This window comes from Dunckerocampus dactyliophorus, chromosome 6, assembly GCF_027744805.1.
Source record: "Dunckerocampus dactyliophorus isolate RoL2022-P2 chromosome 6, RoL_Ddac_1.1, whole genome shotgun sequence".
NCBI lineage: Eukaryota > Metazoa > Chordata > Actinopteri > Syngnathiformes > Syngnathidae > Dunckerocampus > Dunckerocampus dactyliophorus.
Window position 1 is genome coordinate 11,752,077 of NC_072824.1, and position 19,462 is coordinate 11,771,538.

At 42.8% G+C, this 19,462-nt stretch overlaps 2 protein-coding genes across 6 annotated transcripts; one reads left to right on the forward strand and one right to left on the reverse strand.

Annotated features, from left to right (window-relative positions):
• Positions 1-89: 89 nt before the first annotated feature.
• On the reverse strand, positions 90-19,432 carry LOC129183274 (uncharacterized). Of its 5 annotated transcripts, none has more exons than XM_054780340.1 (14): positions 14,460-19,432; positions 14,100-14,205; positions 13,766-13,793; positions 13,595-13,686; positions 12,028-12,378; positions 11,825-11,947; positions 8,121-8,238; positions 7,252-7,580; positions 6,403-6,513; positions 6,190-6,312; positions 4,986-5,352; positions 4,683-4,742; positions 4,276-4,574; positions 90-3,286 (listed from the first exon to the last, which is right to left on the reverse strand). In XM_054780340.1, the coding sequence occupies exons 8-14, from the start codon at positions 7,576-7,578 to the stop codon at positions 1,772-1,774; spliced, it is 2,802 nt and encodes a 933-aa protein (XP_054636315.1). In that variant the 5' UTR covers positions 7,579-7,580; positions 8,121-8,238; positions 11,825-11,947; positions 12,028-12,378; positions 13,595-13,686; positions 13,766-13,793; positions 14,100-14,205; positions 14,460-19,432; the 3' UTR covers positions 90-1,771. The 5 variants fall into 5 exon arrangements, with proteins under 5 accessions (XP_054636315.1, XP_054636316.1, XP_054636311.1 ...); XM_054780336.1 differs by having other exon boundaries at positions 92-3,286; positions 8,125-8,238; XM_054780337.1 differs by lacking the exon at positions 14,460-19,432 and having other exon boundaries at positions 92-3,286; positions 8,125-8,238; positions 14,100-14,420.
• Positions 15,574-19,049, forward strand: LOC129183278 (heme oxygenase-like). Its single transcript, XM_054780355.1, has 6 exons — positions 15,574-15,696; positions 15,768-15,806; positions 16,527-16,638; positions 16,713-16,928; positions 16,998-17,270; positions 17,344-19,049. The coding sequence occupies exons 2-6, from the start codon at positions 15,775-15,777 to the stop codon at positions 17,512-17,514; spliced, it is 804 nt and encodes a 267-aa protein (XP_054636330.1). The 5' UTR covers positions 15,574-15,696; positions 15,768-15,774; the 3' UTR covers positions 17,515-19,049.
• Positions 19,433-19,462: the final 30 nt, after the last annotated feature.

Consider the following 19,462-nt stretch of genomic DNA (forward strand, 5'->3'; position numbering starts at 1 on the left):
TCTGGCACTTTTAGCATCTGCCTAAATTGCCTAATGGGCCAGCCGGCTCTGTATGACTGTATATGACCTTTACTGTGACATTGTGCCCAAAGTTTTCTAATTTTTTTTTTTGTTGTTTTTTTAAACATATATTTTTCTCCTTAATTCTTGAGAAAACAGATTATATATGCTCAAAAACCTTTCTGGTGCTTCCCCGGTGATGACAGATTAATAATAGGGGTCATAAACGGTAGGTTAAAAAAAAAGAAAAGCAGGATGTTACAGTTTGCTTACAATATGTCATGAGAATGGAAGCCATGGGAAAAAGGCCTTTTTGGTAATCCCATTGTGTTTTTCCAATGGTATTTTAATGATCAAGTGCAAGTGCAAGTGAGTGTGTGTGTGTGTGTGTGTGTGTGTGTGGTGGTTGACAACTAGCAAGGATTTATGTAACCACAGCAACTGTAGATGTGTGGTAAAATATGAAGAGGGTGGATGTAGGATGTGGTTCAAGATGGGATTCAGTGTTGTGCAGGACTGTTGTGTATACATGTATGCGTGTGTGTTGGTGCAGGCGTTGCTGCTACAGTTGCTGCCGATGGCCAATGAGCTTCCTGGCAGGAGAGGAACGAGGTGGTTTTATTATGTATTCTCTACATGTTTTAAAGGTGGTTGGACGTTTAGGGTGGCAACTGCATGGAAGACAGAAAACGGTCCCAGAGTGTTTCTAGGAACCCCTGTGCACGTACTTTCTGGACAACATGACAGGAAGAGCTGCTTTCACAACTTGTAATGCATACACACACACACTCCACAGTGAGGATTACTGACTGGGAACAGCAGCAAAATATTTGTCATCATGCGGCACAAGATAGAGATGTAGCGACACATTGGAGTATAAAGCCATTAACTATTACTCACATTGAAAATTGGGGTTGAGCGTGGTGGGGCGTTTACCTCTGACTGCTGGTACGAAGAGGCCAAGCAGGGTGAAGCTTGCCAGCCTGGCTCTCTCAGATAAGACCTCCAGCCTTCCACCTCTGTGTGACCTTCATGGCCTCCAACCTGCACGCATGACATAGCAGCAGCAGCAGCCAAGAATAAACGGTGTGGAATTTAAACGTGTCATAATCAACGCGATCGCTTCTCCTGCCAGTTATTAATGATAACCACCACCCTGCTGATAGAATGAAATAGAAAGACTAGAAATAAAATTGCAGTACTTCAGTGTCACAGAATGACTGCTGTAGAGCAATGCGAGTGCCCCTGAATTAATAACAAATATAAAAAAGAAAATATGCATCAGCATGGTCTTAGAGCTGTGCCACAAGTGCAAATATGAATTGCCAAAGCTCTTGTCTACAAAAAGGTAGGCGTGTCAATCATAAGCGACGAGCAGAAACTCAAACAAGGAACAATGATTAATAGGAAGCAACAATAAATGCAAAGTAGACACTGCTAATGTGTGGCTGTTACACATTCCCTTCCTATTAAGACATTGTGATTGTGACAAGAGCATTATCATGTTATATTAAATGTTCTTTTATTTCAAATGTACTCAAGCACATTAAACACATTTTCTACTCAAGGAGTTGTCAGCAATTACATGCATGCAGCTAGACAGGAACTGTCAAACCTAATTACGTAAAATCCAGTCTGTATAAGAGGCTCATATTGGATGTGAGCTATTTAGCAAACACTGGTATTTGACTTAAAAGGCACAATGGATGCGTGATTAGTGTGTTCGCTCCAAAATGAATTGTCCTTCTAACATTTCATGTTCTGTACGTGATCAGTCCGTTTTCATCACTTTCTCTCCTTGTTTCACCAGGGAATCCATGGTGTCGTTCAGTCGCCTCTCAACCTTTTCTGGCATGCTTTTCTTGGCAAACTTTTGTCTTCCTACTTCGGTTACAGCAGAACCAACAACGGCCCCTGCAGCACCGCCGATGGCTCCCCCTAAAAACAAACCCAGCACCAAACCTAACAAGGCACCGCCGATGACGACTTTAGGCACCTTTTTGGCGTTTGTGGTCATTTTCTCCCACACCGAGCTCTCTGTGACCATTTTGGCACCCGCTTTGGCCCCTGAGCCCACCTTTCCCCAAACTGGACTCTGGGCCACCTTCTTTGCACCGGTGCCAAGTTTAACGGAGCCATCAGCCACCAGTTTAGCGCCAGACTTGGCCCCAGATCTGACCTTTCCCCACATGGGACTCCGTGCCACACTCTTAGCACCGCTTCCAATGCCAGATCCGACACGGATGGAGTTGTCTGCAACCATTTTGGCTCCAGAGCCCACTTTCTCCCACACGGAGCTCGACACTGCTGCCTTTGCTCCAGACCCGACACATGCCGAGCTGTCTACCACCACCTTGGGAAGTTTATCTCCCACTAGCTTGGAGACATGTCCAGCTTGAGCTCCCACCGTCCCCCACACAGAACTATCCGCCACCACCTTCTGGACGTTCTTTGCTCCGCTCCCCACTGAGCCCCACACTGGACTGTTCATCACCTTCTTTGCGCTGTCGCTGACCCACACAGAGCTGTCTGACAACACCTTGGGCAGCATCTGGAGATTAGACTGCAGCTTCTCCATCACAGACTGGAGCATTGAAGGGGACATATTGGCCATCGTAATAGACGGGAGGCTCTCAATATTCATGGTGCTGACGCTTAGCTCCGCCTCAGCCCGTGTTTTCTCAATCTCTTCCTCTCTCACTTCCTCTTCGGCCTCGGCCACAGTCTGCATGTACGGGTAGAGAGAGCGCCGTTCAGCCCGAAAGTTCTCCTCCTCCATCTTCTTCCTCCTCCTCTCCCTCGTGATCTCAGCCTGTCTCTCCCTCACTCTATTCTCAGCCTCCTGGAAAGCGGGGCAGGAATAACACTGCCCACCGGCCTCGGCTGCTATCTGCTCCACCTTCTCCAGCAGCTCCTCCACATTCGCTCCTCCTCGCTCCATTACATGGAAGCGGTCCCCGCATTTCTCCACCAGCTTTAACAAATCTCCACGCTGGCTGGCAATGTATGCCTCTATGCTGTCGATCCCGGCCTTGCCACTCTCCCTCAGGCGATCTGCATATGTGAAGAGGACCAGTGTGTGTTTTTCCACAGCATCTTGGCCAAAGACAGTCTCAAGGGCACAGAGATCCTGCAGCTCCACCTTGGCCGGCTGGTCAGTTGGGACACAAAGGATGAAGGCGTGGGGTCCGGGGCTGGACAGGGCGACGCAGGAGGAGATCTGAGCTCGCACCTCATTTGGGGTACGCTCTGAGTGGAACCAGTCTGGGGTGTCTACTACTGCCACCTACAGGGAGAGAGGAGATGGAGCAAGAAAGTCAACACATGAAGACATGGGGCTTTTCATCCACCCATTTTCTGTAAATAACGCAAAAGTGGGCGGCGGACTCGTTTTCAGTGTGTTGCGGGTCTTTTGCTGGGCAAAAAAAAAAAAAGAAAAAAGAAAATAGTCTTGCAATTTTATTATGAAAAGGATTTTTTATGCAGCGGGGGGGGGAGAGTCTATTTAATACTCCTATAAGTGGTGATAATGCTCTGTAGTAGGGGTGTCACGAGACACAAGACCAGACGATACACGAGATTGGGTCTACGAGACAAGATTTTAACTTTACTTTAAGAAAAGTACAATGATAAATTCTAAAAAAGATATAACAATTTAAGCCATACATGTTGGCCACACAGTCAGGAGATCGGGAAGATCTTGGTTCCAATCTCCACTGGGCATCTCTGTGTGGAGTTTGCATGTTCTCCCGGGGGTGGGTTTTCTCCGGGTACTCCGGTTTCCTCCCACATTCCAAAAACATGCATGTTAGGTTAATTGGCAACTCTAAATTGTCCATAGGTATGAATGTGAGTGTGAATGGTTGTTTGTCTATATGTGCCCTGCGATTGGCTGGCGACCACTCCAGGGTGTACCCCGCCTCCCGCCCGAAGTCAGCTGGGATAGGCTCCAGCATACCCACGACCCTAGTGAGGATAAGCGGCAAAGAAGATGAATGGTCTTATTTTGCGCAAACATTTGCAAAACGAATCCATAAAATCCAAAATGCAGTAAAAGAAGCACACTGGATTTATTAGATGAGTTTAGTTTGAGGGAAGAGCTGTTGCCAATATTGATATTGGTCGACATCTGTGTCGGTATCAGTAAGAGTGCCAATATACCCTTAAAATTGTGGAGGCCACTATATGAGGAGCCAGAGTGCCTGCAGGGAACCACAAGCAAATGCCACACAAAAAGGCCCAAAAACCCAGAACCATTACATAAATGGTACAAACCCTTCTTCCTGCCACCACTGCCTTCTTCTTGGCACACTCCTGCGTGATGGCGACCAGGCTGCCCGGGCGGGACTCAAACTCATCCTGCCCCAAGATGGCATTGCCAGCCGCGCTTTTTCCCGATCCAGATCGACCGAGCATCACCAGACGCAGCTCTGGCGAGGATGGCGAGGATAATGTGTCGGGGGATGCAGTGAAGGTCAGTGAAGATGGGTCGGGGGGGAAGACAGGAGAGTGAGAGGAGGAGGTGGGGGAGGCCCCAGGAGATCTCTCCTCAAAGCTGTTGATTCTGTGGTGAACTAAGAGATAAAACAAGGTTTCATATTTCCTCATCTAAAACAAATACTTTGAGGAAAGAAAGTGTGTTTGTGTGCGCGTGCCTGTAAGCATCTTTTCTACTAACTCACAAGTGGAAACAACTTTAGGAGACGTGCTCTCCTCCAACATTTGTGAGAGTCTGGCTCCATCTAGAGGACAAGCACAAAAATATGCATCATGTGCTAATAATACGCTTTTTCACATATCTCACAAAGATGACATGCATTTTTTTCTCGAACTATGTATAACTTCCTTAACAATTTTTTTACGTGGCCGTTCCATTGTTTAATTTTTCAGTATGCCACCCTCAGTGGAAAAAGTTTGGGCACCCCTGGTCCAAAGTGTTAGCTTAACATTGTAATGAAGAACAAGTCCATTCGCTCCATCCTCACCTGAATTCAGTCTAAAGGAGCGCCTTTCATATGTGCCATCATCATTTAGGCCAGACCGCCACCCGCCAGGTGCTGAAACGGTTGGAGTGGACTGAAGCACATCAGAAGCTCCGCCATTGATGCCATCAATCTCGTCTTGTCTGGTCCTCTCCCAGACATCTCTGTAAGACTCAACTCTGTCAACACTCCTCTGCGACGTGTCTGTATTTAGTGTATAAGTGGATGCCAGAGATTCTCTTTTCGCTTCTTGCTGCATTCTGAAACTTTCCATCAACTCTCTCTTTCGTTGCAGCACTCGTTCCTCCATCTCCCTCTCTTGCCTTGTTTTGATGCCGTGCACACCGTTTTTCCTCACCATATCGTCCACCTATTACAACAAGGAAAGACAGTAAATGTATTCAATTTAGTTCAAAATAGGGTAAAATGTCACAGTCTTGCACTTATCACCACTCTGTGGTGAATTCCAAGCATCAACCATGCTTACAGCCATAATAGATAAACCTTATCATAATGGATAAACCAAAACCGGTTTAGGCTGTTGTTGAGCAATGTAGGAATGTCAAAAAGACACCAGTAAGTCCGTTCAGAAAGACTTGACTTTGGTTTAGACTCCCTGCTGAGATACTACCGTAAATGCTCCAATAATTCAATTAATAACTTAGTCTCCCATCGTCGCCGGGTGCATGTTCTACAAAATCACATAACCGCCAGGGTCTGTAACACGCTTCAGGTCAAAAGACATTAGAATTAAAAGCTTTGGCTGTAGGCAACCTCCTGATGTATTTTTTAATGAGATGGCAGTACCTGAATTTGAAATATCACGGGTAGTTAGTATGTGCTTTAAATTGTTGGTTACGCTACTCAGCTGTTGGTGTAAAACTTATGTGCATTACTTACTAGGCCATTGCTTACTTACTTGCTGTACTGTTGTTTACAATGAACTCATCAGCGGTATTAATGCTGGCTGAGAGGTTTGCTTCTTACCGCTATTACAACATTGGTTCTCTTGCTGATGTGTTGCGCAATATACTTGTTAATGAATGACCATGCCGTTAAAGACAACCATGTTTTCCTTTCCATTTTCACACGCACTTAACGTTAAAAAATCAAATTGTTTCCTATGACATTTTAAATTCCAAAAATAATGAAACCACAGGGTGAAACCAAAATAACAGAAATGACAAACGCTCGTTTATCCTCCTACCTTGTCCAGAAGTTTCTGCACCTGTTCCCGATCCCGCCGGTGACGGTTATTGATGACATGGTAGCGCCCCCCGCAGAGCCCAATTGTTCGTCTCAAGCCTGGGTGCTCCTTCTGAATATACTCCTGCAAAAAAATATTTATAAACAAAACCAAACCTTATACTATATAAAACCTTCAGGAAGGCTTTTTTCACGCATCAAAGTCTGTGCTTACCTCTGCAGTTCTTCCCATGAGATAATCCCCACATGTCAGTAGCACCATCGTGTGCTCCAAAACATCTTGTCCAAACACCTGCTGCAGCTGTGCTGGCACTCGGCCGTCCATCTATCGAGAAGAAGCAACATGGTGTACAAAAAAACTGCTTTTAAAATGCCCTGACCGTCTGAATAATATTAACATAAATAAAAACATTAAAACTTAATATCTTTTTTTTTTTTTTTTTACAAATATTTTGACTTTTCATGTAATACAATAATATAGACTGTACAGTAATCTCAGGTTTATCGCAGTTAATGGGTTCCAGACCTGACCGTGATAAGTGAACCTCTGCGAAGTATGATTCAATTCATATTCAATTAATAAATGGAACTTTTTCGTAGTCGAGGCATAGAAAACCTGTTTACGATCTTCTAAATATGGTTTTTAACATTATTAGAGCCCTCAAGACATGAAATAGCACTCCTATAGTCACCTTTACATTTGTATTATCCAATATAGCAGATATATTCTGAGAAAATAAAACATATTAGACCTAAATAAGATAACAGACTAACTTGGTAGTTCCTAACGGCGCTAAAATTCCATTTTCACCTGAAAAATCCAAGAAACAGCAGTTTTGCTAATGATGCAAATATGCACAATACATTTTAAAAAAAATCTCTTATATTTATATGAGAAGTGCTATTTAAAAAATGTTTTTAAAACATAAAAAGTCTATTTAATAATTTATCTTTTATGCAAAAAATTCTATTTGCCGTATTTAAAAAAAAAAAAAAAACCTTCAACATGAGTGTGATTTTAAAAAAAAATGCTTTTTAAAATAACAATAAAAGTTGGGCTGACCTCTGTGAATTGGCTGACAGGCACCAGCAGCAGAAAAGCATGAGGACCGGGTGCCAGTAAGGTCACGGCTCGCTCCGTCTCCTTCTTGACGCTCTCCTCCATCTCCAGGCCGTTCCAATACCATCTGGGTGCCTCCACCAGGGTCACCTTCCTGTCCTCTGTGAAATCTTGGCGCAACTGGCTTTTTCTGGGCGTCGCTGAGGACATGTCCGACAGCTGGCCCAGGATGGTGTCGGCCGACGACGTCTTGCCACATCCAATGTTCCCCAGCAGAACCAGCCTCAGCTCTGGGGGGTTCGAGCCGTAGTGCTGCATGTGGTTACTCATAGCTAGCGAGGGAGAGCGCGTGAGAGACAGGGTGAGGCTATTTGCTTTTTGATTTATAAGAAGCTCTTCTCAGGACATGTTTAGCAGGTTGTGTCTCTACTTCCACCAGGGGTGTCCAAACTTTTGCCACCAAGGGCCACATACAGATAAATTGAAGGAGCATTTTTAAATCAGAGTTAAGATATGCAGCAGCTTGCCAGTCCTGCTTGACTGCATTCTACATTTCTCATGCAAACATTCACTAAACAACGTTAAATGTTAAATATAAAACCATACAAGGAACATGAACAGTCACTTTGAACTCTTTTCCAGCATGCCAGAGCTGTGGTATATTCAGAATTACTTGAATGTACAGAACACGTAATCTACAGGTATATGATTGACACAAATGTCGTCATTAAAAGAGGGTTTTCAGTTTCTAAAGCTTCAACTGTATACAGTATTAATATTTCTCCATCCAACAAACTTTTAGCCATTGATTGTAAAATAATTTGTTGTATTACAATTTTCAAGCACAACATGACATATAGAGAAGCACATACTCACTTTACTGCCAGATCTTGGAAGTTGCTGTCTTCTTCAGGTGCTTGCTTGGACCCCGTTACTGAAATGTGGCTCTCATCCACATAGGTTCAGTACGTCTCGACTCCCAGGTGATGGCTTTTGAAAAAAAAAAAGTGTTTATGTCATACAGGTATCGCACGTTGGCCCTCTTGCCGCTCCCCATGTAGAGAACGCGCATAAAAGACTACACTTATTTGGGTATTCTTGTGTGTATAACAGGTTCCACTGTCCGCAGGCTGTTTAGCATTCCGACATGGGGTGGAGGACGGAGGAGTGTCCCGGGGCACTTCCACCACACCCAGAGAACAGCAATATGCCTGCATAGCTGTTTTAAATTGCTTGTTGTGAAAAATCAAATAGAAGACGTGAAGGGGTATGTTTTGATTTGTAGAGCAGGACTGTTGCATGTGAGAGACATTTCAATGGAAGCATTACATGTTCCATTGATTAATTTAACAAGGAGTGTGTTTGTCTTCCCACAATGTGTACTCTTTCTCAACACTCTGGGAGCCCTTAAGCCTCTTCAGGCCTGTGGATGTTAGTTTCTAATGTCTGCTTAAAAGCTGATTCCAACGATTACAGTACTCTGCAAACAATACCGCAGTATAGTCTACTACTAGTTTCACCAGCAATACATTGACAATGAACAACCCTTATTCACAGCTACAGCACAACTAACATACTTTACGGAATTATTTTAATCAGTCAGAGAAAGAACCGTATAGAATATAAAAGTTTTGGTATTTGAATGAAACTTTACTGAGATACATCTGTATGGACTGGAGGTCAGATTCATTCAACTGAACATTTAAAGACAGTTATGTTGTACTATACTGCTCAAAAAAATTAGAGGAACATTTTGCCAAAATGTCATTGTAGCAACTCAAAATGATTCGCAGTAGTTTGTGTGGCCCCCACGTGCTTGTACGCATGCCTGACAACGTCAAGGCATGCTCCTAATGACATTACAGATGGTGTCCTGGGGGATCTCCTCCCAGATCTGGACCAGGGCATCAATGAGCTCCTGGACAATCTGAGGAGCAACCTGGCGGCGCCGGATGGACCTAAACATAATGTCCCAGAGGTGTTCTATTGGGTTTAGGTCAGGTGAACGTGGGGGCCAGTCAATGGTATCAATTCCTTCATCCTCCAGGAACTACCTGCATACACTAGCCACATAAGGTCGGGCATTGTCGTGGACCAGGAGGAACCCAGGTCCCACTGCACCAGCGTAGGTTCTGACAATGGGTCCAAGGATTTCATCCCGATACCTAATAGCAGTCAGGGTGCCGTTATCTAACCTGTAGAGGTCTGTGTGTCCTTCCAGGGATATGCCTCCCCAGACCATCACTGAACCACCACCAAACCGGTCATGCTGAATGATGTTGCAGGCAGCATAACGTTCTCCACGGCATCTCCAGACCCTTTCACGTCTGTCGCATGTGCTCAGGTTGAACTTGCTCTCATCAGTGAAGACCACAGGGCACCAGTGGTGTAGTTGCCAATTCTGGTGGTCTATGGCAAATGCCAATCGAGCTTTACGGTGCTGGGCAGTGAGCACAGGGCCCACTACAGGACGTCGGGCCCTCAGGCCACCCTCATGGAGCCTGTTTCTGATTGTTTGGTCAGAAACATTCACACCAGTGGCCTGCTGGAGGTCATTTTGTAGGGCTCTGGCAGTGCTCATCCTGTTCCTCCTTGCACAAAGGAGCAGATACCGATCCTGCTGAGGGTTGAAGGACCTTCTACGGCCCTGTCCAGCTCTCCTGGAGTAACTACCTGTCTGCTGGAATCTCCTCCATGCGTCCAGGTACCGCAGTGATGCCCTGGTCCAGATCTGGGAGGAGATCCCCCAGGACACCATCCGTAGTCTCATTAGGAGCATGCCCCGACGTTGTCAGGCATGCGTACAAGCACGTGGGGGCCACACAAACTACTGGGAATCATTTTTAGTTGCCAGAATGACATTTTGGCAAAATGGACCAGTGTGCTACATCATTTTTTCACTTTCATTTTTGGGGTGTCTTTGATTTCCCCCCTCTATAGGGTGATCATTTTCATTTCTATCAAATTATGTGGCATCATTTTGTTACTAATACATTACCCACTTATTATCAGAAAAGATATTCAAGATCATTTTTCCCCCCAGTTTAGATCTGATGTGTTTTCGAAGTGTTCCCCTAATTTTTTTTAACAGTGTATTATTATATAGTTTAATTTAGCTTCACACTTTTATGACAGGAGTATTAATACTACTACTACTTCTAATCTTGCGGCTTCTTTATTCATGAAACAGAATGTTTCAACACATTTACAGTGGTGGAAGTAAGTATTTCACCCCTTGCGGATTTTGCAGGTTTGCCCACTTACCAAGAGTGCAACAGTGTATAATTTCAATGATAGGTTCATTTTGACAGTGAGAGTGAGTTTTACCAAAAAAAGCGGGATTAGACATTCTATGCATTTTATTTTTGATTTATTTACATATTTTTGGTCAAAAATAACTATTTGACCCCCAGGACAAAAAGTATGTTAATATTTTGTAGAAAAATCATTATTGGCCAGCACTGATGTTCAACGGGTTTTATAGTTGGTGACAAGGTTCGTGCACATTTCGGCAGGAATGCTGGCCCACTCCTCTCTGCCTCCAGATCATTCAGATTCCGAGGCTGTAGCCTGGCAACCCAAATTTTAAGATCCCTCCAAAGATTTTTAGTTGGATTCAGGTCTGGAGACTGGCTAGGCCACTCCAGCGCCTTGATGTGTTTCTTCTTCAGTCATTCCTTTGCTGCTTTGGCGGTGTGCTTGGGTCGTTGTTCTGAAAAATCCATCCTCGACCCATCTTCAGCTCTCTGACGAGGAAAGGTGTTGTTGGTCTATAATTCCATTCTCTCCTCAATCTGATAATGTTCTCCCGTCTCCTTGGTTAAAAAGCACCCACAAAGCTAATGTCACCACCGTGCTTGACGGTAGGAATGGCGTTCTTTGCCCTCCAAACACGGCGAGTTGAATTTAAGCTCATAAAGTTCTATTTTGGGCTCATCTGACCACATCACCTTCTTCCAGGCCTCTTCTGGGTCATCCTGGTGGTCAGTGGCAAACTTCAGGCAGGCCTGTACATGTGTCCTCTTGAGCAGGAGGAACTTGCGAGGGCTGCAGGATTTCGGTCCATGGCGGCTTAGTGTGTCACCCACCAACCATTACTTTTGGAACTGTGGTCCCTGCTGCCCTCAGCAGAACGTGCGCTGTGCCTAGAGCTCCACAATCCATGGGGGCACATTCTCTGTAAATGCTCACAGGATGCGTATTGATGTGCATCACTGTCATGGCCCAATTCAAACCAAACATCGTGAAAAATATTGTTTTACTTTGTTTAGAGTATGAACCCTGTGCATTTTTAAATATTTGGTAAATGTTGCAGATTTCAGCTTATCTTGAGACTTTCAGAGATGATTGCTCCTTGAAGAAGGCCCCAATATAGGACATTTAATTGACAGTGTTGTTTTCAAACAAAAATAACCAAAGTGACTTATTAGTAAGTATACAAACATGGTATCACCGTCATTCACAAACCCGGCATCATATAGCTGATGTTTTCCAGAGCAGAAGCCTATAATAAAAAAATGGCATTGAAAGCCAATAGCGTGCGAGTGTATAGAAATTTGTGTTGCACATTACTAACCAGTGGCAGATCTGTGCAGCTGTGCAGCTCAGGTATCTGTGAGGTGAGGCACATCAATGGAGGAAGGGCACACAGCAGAGAGTCCAACAGAAGAAACAAGCTATTGGACACACACACTGATTTCTGTGGACACACATTTAGAAACACATTGGTGACCAGAAAATCAAGCAAATGAAGGGCTCATCCTTGATGGATGTTCTCACATCTGTCCCCTTAAGAAGGTGCCCAATCAGGGACAGAGCTTCTCCAAGCAGGTGTAGGTGAGAAGCAGCACAGACAGGATCAGAGCAGGCAGGTCTCGTCGATCCGACCACATCCCAAGCTGAGCCAACAGGTCCGCATGTAGAACCAATAGGACCAGCGGTGTCGGTCATGGGCTCGGACACCGTGGGATTCAGTATGGCGCTCACAGTCATAGTAATAGCTGATGCTGAGCAAGGAGCAGCTAGGAAGGGGTAAGGCCAGCAGGCCTTTAGTGTGGTTGTGGCACAGTCTGGCTTGTCGTCTTGGTCATTGTGAGACTCCCCGGACTCCACTACAGAACTTGGTCGTGCCTGAGCAGAGGAGAAAGAAAGTGGGCTTGTGCAGAAAGAGAAAATGCTACACTCTAATGTAAATACAGTGGGAAAAAAAATAATTTCAAACAATATTTGTCCACAAGGGGCAATTTAAATAGAGCCGTGAAGTTGTGCAATCTGGAATTTGACCAAAATATGGAGAGGAAAATGCACCTGTAATGTCATACGAAACTTTGGCTGACCGTGTTCAAATCCCAATCTCAGTTCAACAACCATTAAAGGATAATATGATGACCAGAAATTAGCGTGAGGGCTGAACAAAAAAAACCCCAATCATTATCACAATTCACTATCATGCAATCTAATTTGTAAAAATCTACAACATATATATATATATTTTTTCCTAATGTGCAGCATCACAAACAAACGCTGCCATTTTACACAACTCTTACTGCACATGACAGCTGACACTTACTTGCTGCTCACTCTCCTGGCCTCGATGGACAGAGCAAGTTGGCTCCGCCGTCCTGTGGCTATCATTCATCAGCTTCCAGGAAAAGCAATCGCATGAATTAATTGACTTTACTTTTGACTTGTCTTTATTCTGTGCATGAATGTGTGGAGTAAACGAGCATGCCATGCTTTTGACTTGACAAACTATTTTGTCTTTCTATTTTTATTCTATTAAAAAAAAAAGTTCTCCATCAACTGTCCTCCTATAAAGAATGGTGAAAAGACCATTGGAAGCTTCATTTTTTGCAGAATCTTGCAGCCGTGTTGCCTCTTTTTTCTTTTTCTGTTGCAAAATGCATTAAAAAATATTAAGGATAAAAGAAGGCCCAGATGCAACAAAAGGTGTTGAGAGAGCAAGAAAACCCACTGGAAGTTACATTAAATAAGCACACGCATTCACGCCAGTGTCCCAATATTTTTGTCTAGCATGACCATGTATGTTGTAGTTAAAGTCTGAGCGGGTTTTTGCTGGGTTTTACATTTTATTAAAAAATGTCCTAACTTATCTTTACACTTGCAAAATGTAATTTAAAAAAAAAAGCCTGTACAGTTAATAGAGGTTTTTTATGGTTGCCCTGTGATCATTTTTCATTTTCTGTTTGAAAAAATCCACCAGCATCCCAGAATGGACGGTGTTCAACCTTAGACCTTCCACAGTACATTAGTGTGTCACTGTCTTAATCAAGACATATCTGGAATATTTAATACAAGGAAAAGCAAAAATATTGTGACCACTGACCTGATTTCTCTTCCTGCATCTGTCTTGCCATATTGGAGGGACAGAGCAGACCGACCCCACTCCACAAAGTAGTGGCTCAGCTACTCTATTGTCTGTAACCAATTGTGTATTCATAATTATATTTAAGGTTATTATTCCCAAGATGAGACTACCACCTGTAAAGGTCCTTACCAGAATGCAGTTGTTGCACAGTCCGTTCCTACAAAAAGGTAAAAAAAAATTATTTCACAATTTCACAGAAAAAAAAAAAAACTCAACGATGATTATAGAGCTTATTATAAAAGTAATACACCTCATTTCAGGGACTGTTTAATGAATTACAAAATGTCAACCTTTAAAAAGAGACTACACAGTAAAATGCCCTATTCTGTGTCAGTTTATGGTCATGAATTACATAAACTGACACACAGCAGAGTCCAAAAGTGTAAACTGCATCCAGTGGGACATGGAGTACATGCATCTCAAGGAACGGATAAAAGATAATGGTGCAGCAGTAAAAACTCACATTGCAAGGCCTGCTGGTGCTACACTCATCAACACACAATTCTGACCCTTCTAAATGGTCCACAGCCATTTGAACATCTTTGTATGGTATCCTGAGTTCATCCATCCTGAACAGCAAAGAGCAGTCAGAGAAGGAGAGAAATATTTGACAGAAAAAAATACGACTCAACACAACAAGGATTCAACTAAATGCTAGCTAATGAAAGTGTAGTATTTCAATATACTGACACTGATCACATAATTATAATTAGGGTGGTAAAAAAAATGAAAAAAGGAGTTTCAAACCACTTTAAAGCTGCATATCTTCTTTGTTTAGCAAGTTACAACAGTACACTTTTGAATGAAGCAACGTGACGTCTACCTTCATTTTTTAAAGTTCCAAACTAGCGCGCTACTGTGATTGCCTGATTAAAAAACGGGGTCCTTGCCGCCATGGCTCAAGTGCACGGCTTTTTGCGGCGTCTGCCGAAGTGCCTGAAAAAATAGTTAGCATGTGGTTTGTTGAAAGTGAGCAGGTTTACTAGTTTTAAATACAAAATTATATTTAATTTAGAAATTATTGGATCGAATGTAAGTCATGAAACTTCGACTCAGTTTGCGAAAGAAAATATGCTGACTCACGTTTAGGGAGCTTGACTCTGCAGATTCACGGTAGCCGCAGACTATTTGTTGGTTGGCTGATCATAGGTCAGTCCTTCAGGATGCCGCTTCCCAGAAACAACTCAAAAGCCACAGGCTCACTCTCTGCCTATGTTTGACTTATTTAGAGAATGTTTACAAAATCAGTGGATGAATTGCAAATGGTAATCACTACAGCAAGCTTAGGAATGGAATTGACACACACGAAAAATATAATAAAATGAAAAAGTATTGATCACACAATGTACACAGGAAGGCTGTGATTTTTTTTTATTGTACAGTATTTTATTTACATTATTTACAGTTTTATTCTTATTTGTACCATACAGTCTGTGAATGTGACTGCTGTAGCAAAAGTAATTTCCTGGATCAGTAAAGTATCTATTGTCTATCTATCTTATTTGAACTTTACCTGTATTTGCTATTCTAGATTTGTCTGTGTGTTGTATTTTTTTAAGTGGCTTTGTGTACCCAATGCAGTGACCAGTGAGTGTGTTTATTAAAGAGAAAAACTTGTGATCAACATATTTAATTAAACTAGTTCAAGTCTCATGTTCAAAGTGCTGGTGTTCTTTTAAAGGACACAATCATGTGATTTCTCCCCACTGTTCCAACCACTTCATCCTCAGAAAGCCTTTGTCATGTTTGGAGTAAGTGGATGCAACTGTGCTGTGTCATGTTTAGCCCTGGGCCCTCCTCCCTGCTGTGTTATTCCAAGCATTGCTCAACTTCCCTCCCCCCTGAGTTGCTGCTGAATCACGGTAAGGCTCATTTCCACACACACTATTCTGCTTTGTGCTGAGCTCATGGAGGCTGTGTGATGCAGACTTCCTGTTTTCATTCCACTAGTGGGAGGGCTGAGGAGGCCGGTATAAAAGGACAGCACAATGACACAAGCCCTGTAGGAGATCCAGAGAATATCTGAGCAGCTTTAAAAGAAGTACAGGAATAACAAACTGGTGAGAACTCTTTTTCCTTTTGTGATTGATCTTGCTGCAACAGCTTATTCATTTACTTTGCTTGTTTTCAGAACCACAATGAACGCACAGAAGATGCACACTGCAGAAATGTAAGAATTTGTATTAATTTAGATGTATTTGTCTTGTATTTAAAGGTAAATGTAGGACTGCAAAGTGCTGTGGTGCTCATCTTGCTGCGTTAAACATCATGCCATTTACAAGACGCACTTGCACTTGGGAGTCCTTTCTTATGACCCTCTTCATGTGATTTTGCATTTATATGCCACCATAAAGGAAAACAATCAACATGTGATCAAAATGCAGACTTTCAGATGTAACTTCAGAGCTTTGACCAAAATATGGCTTTTACCATTTAGGAATTTACATTTCATGTAGAATATCTCAAAAATATTTGGACCAAGTGACATATTATAACCCCAATTTTAAAAGGTGCATATTGTAGTACTTTTAAACAATTTTAAATATGTTTCAGAGGTCCCACACTAGTGTATTGGAAGTGTGTTAGCCTTGATGCTGGAATTCAGACAGTTTAAAAGTGCTTTTACGAAGCCCTACTGGGAACACGCCGTTTGGTGCCTGTAGCTTTAATGCTCCGACATTGTGTGGTGCTCAAACAGGCTCAAGGTACACACTGCTGTTAGAACATGATTACAAAGTCATTTGAATGAATGTTTACATTCAACATTCATGTAAAGGAAAGCCAAATTAGCCATAAACTATCTTACAAAAAAAAAGCCTTCAATGTTTTTTTTGGACAAAAGAAACCAAGGTCCTTTGCATGGTCCAAAACTGTATTGTGTCTTCTGCAGGGATCTATCAGAGCAAATCAAAAAGGTGACGATGGAGAGTCACATGAGGGCAGAGAAAACAGAGTTAATGCTGAGCTTCCAGAGGGGACAAGTCACCATGCCACAGTACAAGGTAAGCCAGTTGTTCATTTCTACAAACCAACCATCCAATTGCACTTTTTTTTGATGACCATCGCTCTTCCTCAGCTGCTTCTCAGTTCCCTCCATGAGATCTATCACACTTTGGAAGAAGAGCTGGACAGGAACTCCAAGCACCCAGCTGTGGAGCCCATTTACTTCCCGGCTGAGCTGGCCAGGCTGGAGTCCATCCAGAAAGACCTGGAGTACTTCTACGGTCCAGACTGGAAGGAGATGATGGTGGTGCCTGCGGCCACAAGAAGATACTGCGACAGACTCCGAGAGGTTGGTTGTGTGGTGACATACTCAACACACCTCCATGAGACACCACCACTCATCTTCTGTTCTTTTCAGATTGGGAAAGAAAATCCAGAGTTTCTGGTGGCTCATGCCTACACCCGTTACCTAGGCGACCTCTCTGGAGGACAGGTCCTCGGTCGCATTGCCCAAAAGTCTATGGGCCTGAAGAGCAGCGAGGGTCTGTCCTTCTTCGCTTTTCCCGGCGTCTCCAGTCCCAACTTGTTCAAGCAGCTCTACCGCAGCCGCATGAACGTTCTGGAGCTGAGCGAGGAGGAGAGGAACGGCGTGTTGGAGGAAGCCGTGAGGGCCTTTGAACACAACATTCAGGTAGGAGCTAACTACTCCAGTCACATGACCTCCAATAGGCCTTCTAATAGCTCATGGATCTACTGTTTCCCAGGTGTTTGAGGGTGTGCAGAAGATGCTGAGTGTGGGTGAAGAGCAGTACCAAAGCTCCTCATCAGGATACGAGAAGAACATTTGGGTGAGATCCATAGGTGCTCCTCCACTCTTCAGGATGGTTGTTGGAATGTTTGTGGCCATCGTCACCATGGGAATCTATATGCTTTAGGGCAAGGGGTTTCAGAGTGTGGCACAGAGACTATAATACGGTTGGTTACTCCGAAAAACACAAAAAACTCATTTTTAGTGGAATTTTCTACTCACTCCAGACATCTATCATCTTGGAACTGAAAATTAATTCACTTTGTTTTTAAACAAAACTGAAGTTAGATTAGCAGGTTAAAAAAAGTGGCTTCATTTTATCTTTATTTTTCTTAAACTGCTGACGCTCCCCTGAAGTCTTTTGGCCCGCCAAACACGTGTTTTTCCCCATTTTTGAGCCAACATCCAAAGGAAATGAGTGTAATATGCATGCCAGGCCAGTAGGTGGTGATGTGACTTTGTTAACTTATGCACCAACTGCTTGTCCTCTTCATGCAAAACCATCCCGTCAGTCCCTTTCATTGCCGGCTGTGTCATTATGTTTATTATCATTTAAAGCATATGTCTGCTTTAAATTAGGGATAGGGTCATCCGATCCAGTATTGTATGGGGTTTCTTATACCTGTGTAATTAATGTATTGGAAATTGACGGCATCGCCTATGGAGAATTTCAATCCATGAGCCATGTCTGTGCTTTAATGTTGTCAGCAACCATAGCTAGAACAATATCAGCAAACGTAGCCAAAAGAGTATCAGCGAACGTAGCTGTCTCCACACTTGCACTGCACCCGTGCTCTCACACATACTGTAAGTGCTCGGCCTGAAGTGTTCACGGCCACACAAAAAGAGCTGGACAAAATTTCCTGGTTGTTAGAATACCATACTTTCATGTAGAGAGGAGTTTATTACAGCTCATATAAAATCAACAATAATAATAATAATATATAATAATAATAATAATGATAATGTAGCAAAGATCCGGAAGTTATGTTAAGAGCTCTGTGAAGCTACATTTGCTGATATTCTTTTGGCGTGGTTGCATATTAACGCATACAGCTCTGGTATCGGAATTGTATCGATATCTGCAGATATCCAAATTCAGGTATCGGGATGGCATCGGAAGTGAAAATGCGATGCCGGTAAGAATGCATCTATGCACTTTGCAAGAGACACTAAAACAGCACTGTGGTCCATCCGCCATTGTGGTTTCAACTCAGCACTTTGTCCATTGTACAGACGATTCTTTTCAGCATTTACAAAGAAAACGCCCACCATGTGACACTTTTTTGAAATGTCTCCAAAACGCAATTCTAATGTAAAGAAATGACCAAATGAAAATCGTTTTGATCCATTTTTAGTCATAAACGGCCACGTGTAGACGGATCCTGGGATCTTTTAGCGTTTCCATTAAGTGGAAACAATTTAAAATGCAAGACAACTCAATTCCTTTCAATTCCTCGTTCATTTCTGTGGAAGTCGATCCGGACTGATTTTTGTTCATATGGCACAGGTTAGAAGCGAAGTGAGATCATCTCTGAAAAGCCTGTTTGGAGTGGTCAAATATGCCCTCCAAAAATGATAACTCATTCTTCTTGAGCTTGTTGCAGTGTCTGAAAGGGTCCACGTTTGTAAAAAAAAAAAAAAAAAAAAAAAAAAGAACAATAGTCAGTTCTTTTTTGCTTTTACATTCATTTCATTAAGAGAAAACCTGTTCTTTCTTTCATTTCAAGGATGTCAAAGTGAATCGAGACCAATTCCGGATTTGGTCTCAGTTCAGTTTCAGCACAATGTGCACACTAATTGTACTGTAGTCTTAGCTCAATACCAAATTGTAATCACGTCAGACTTTACTGTATTCTAAATATCTAAATCAAAATCAATGTTATTTTTTGTCACTGTACTTTTTGTTCATATGTTGACTTTGTAATAAAAGAATGTTGAAAAGGTTGAACAACAGTTTGCAAGTCTGATTTTGTTGGCTCCTGTTAAAATGTGTCACTTTTTATCATGTTGGATGCACTCTGCTGACATTCAGTCCAGCTGGTTGACATTTATTATTAGTTATTCATGCTTTG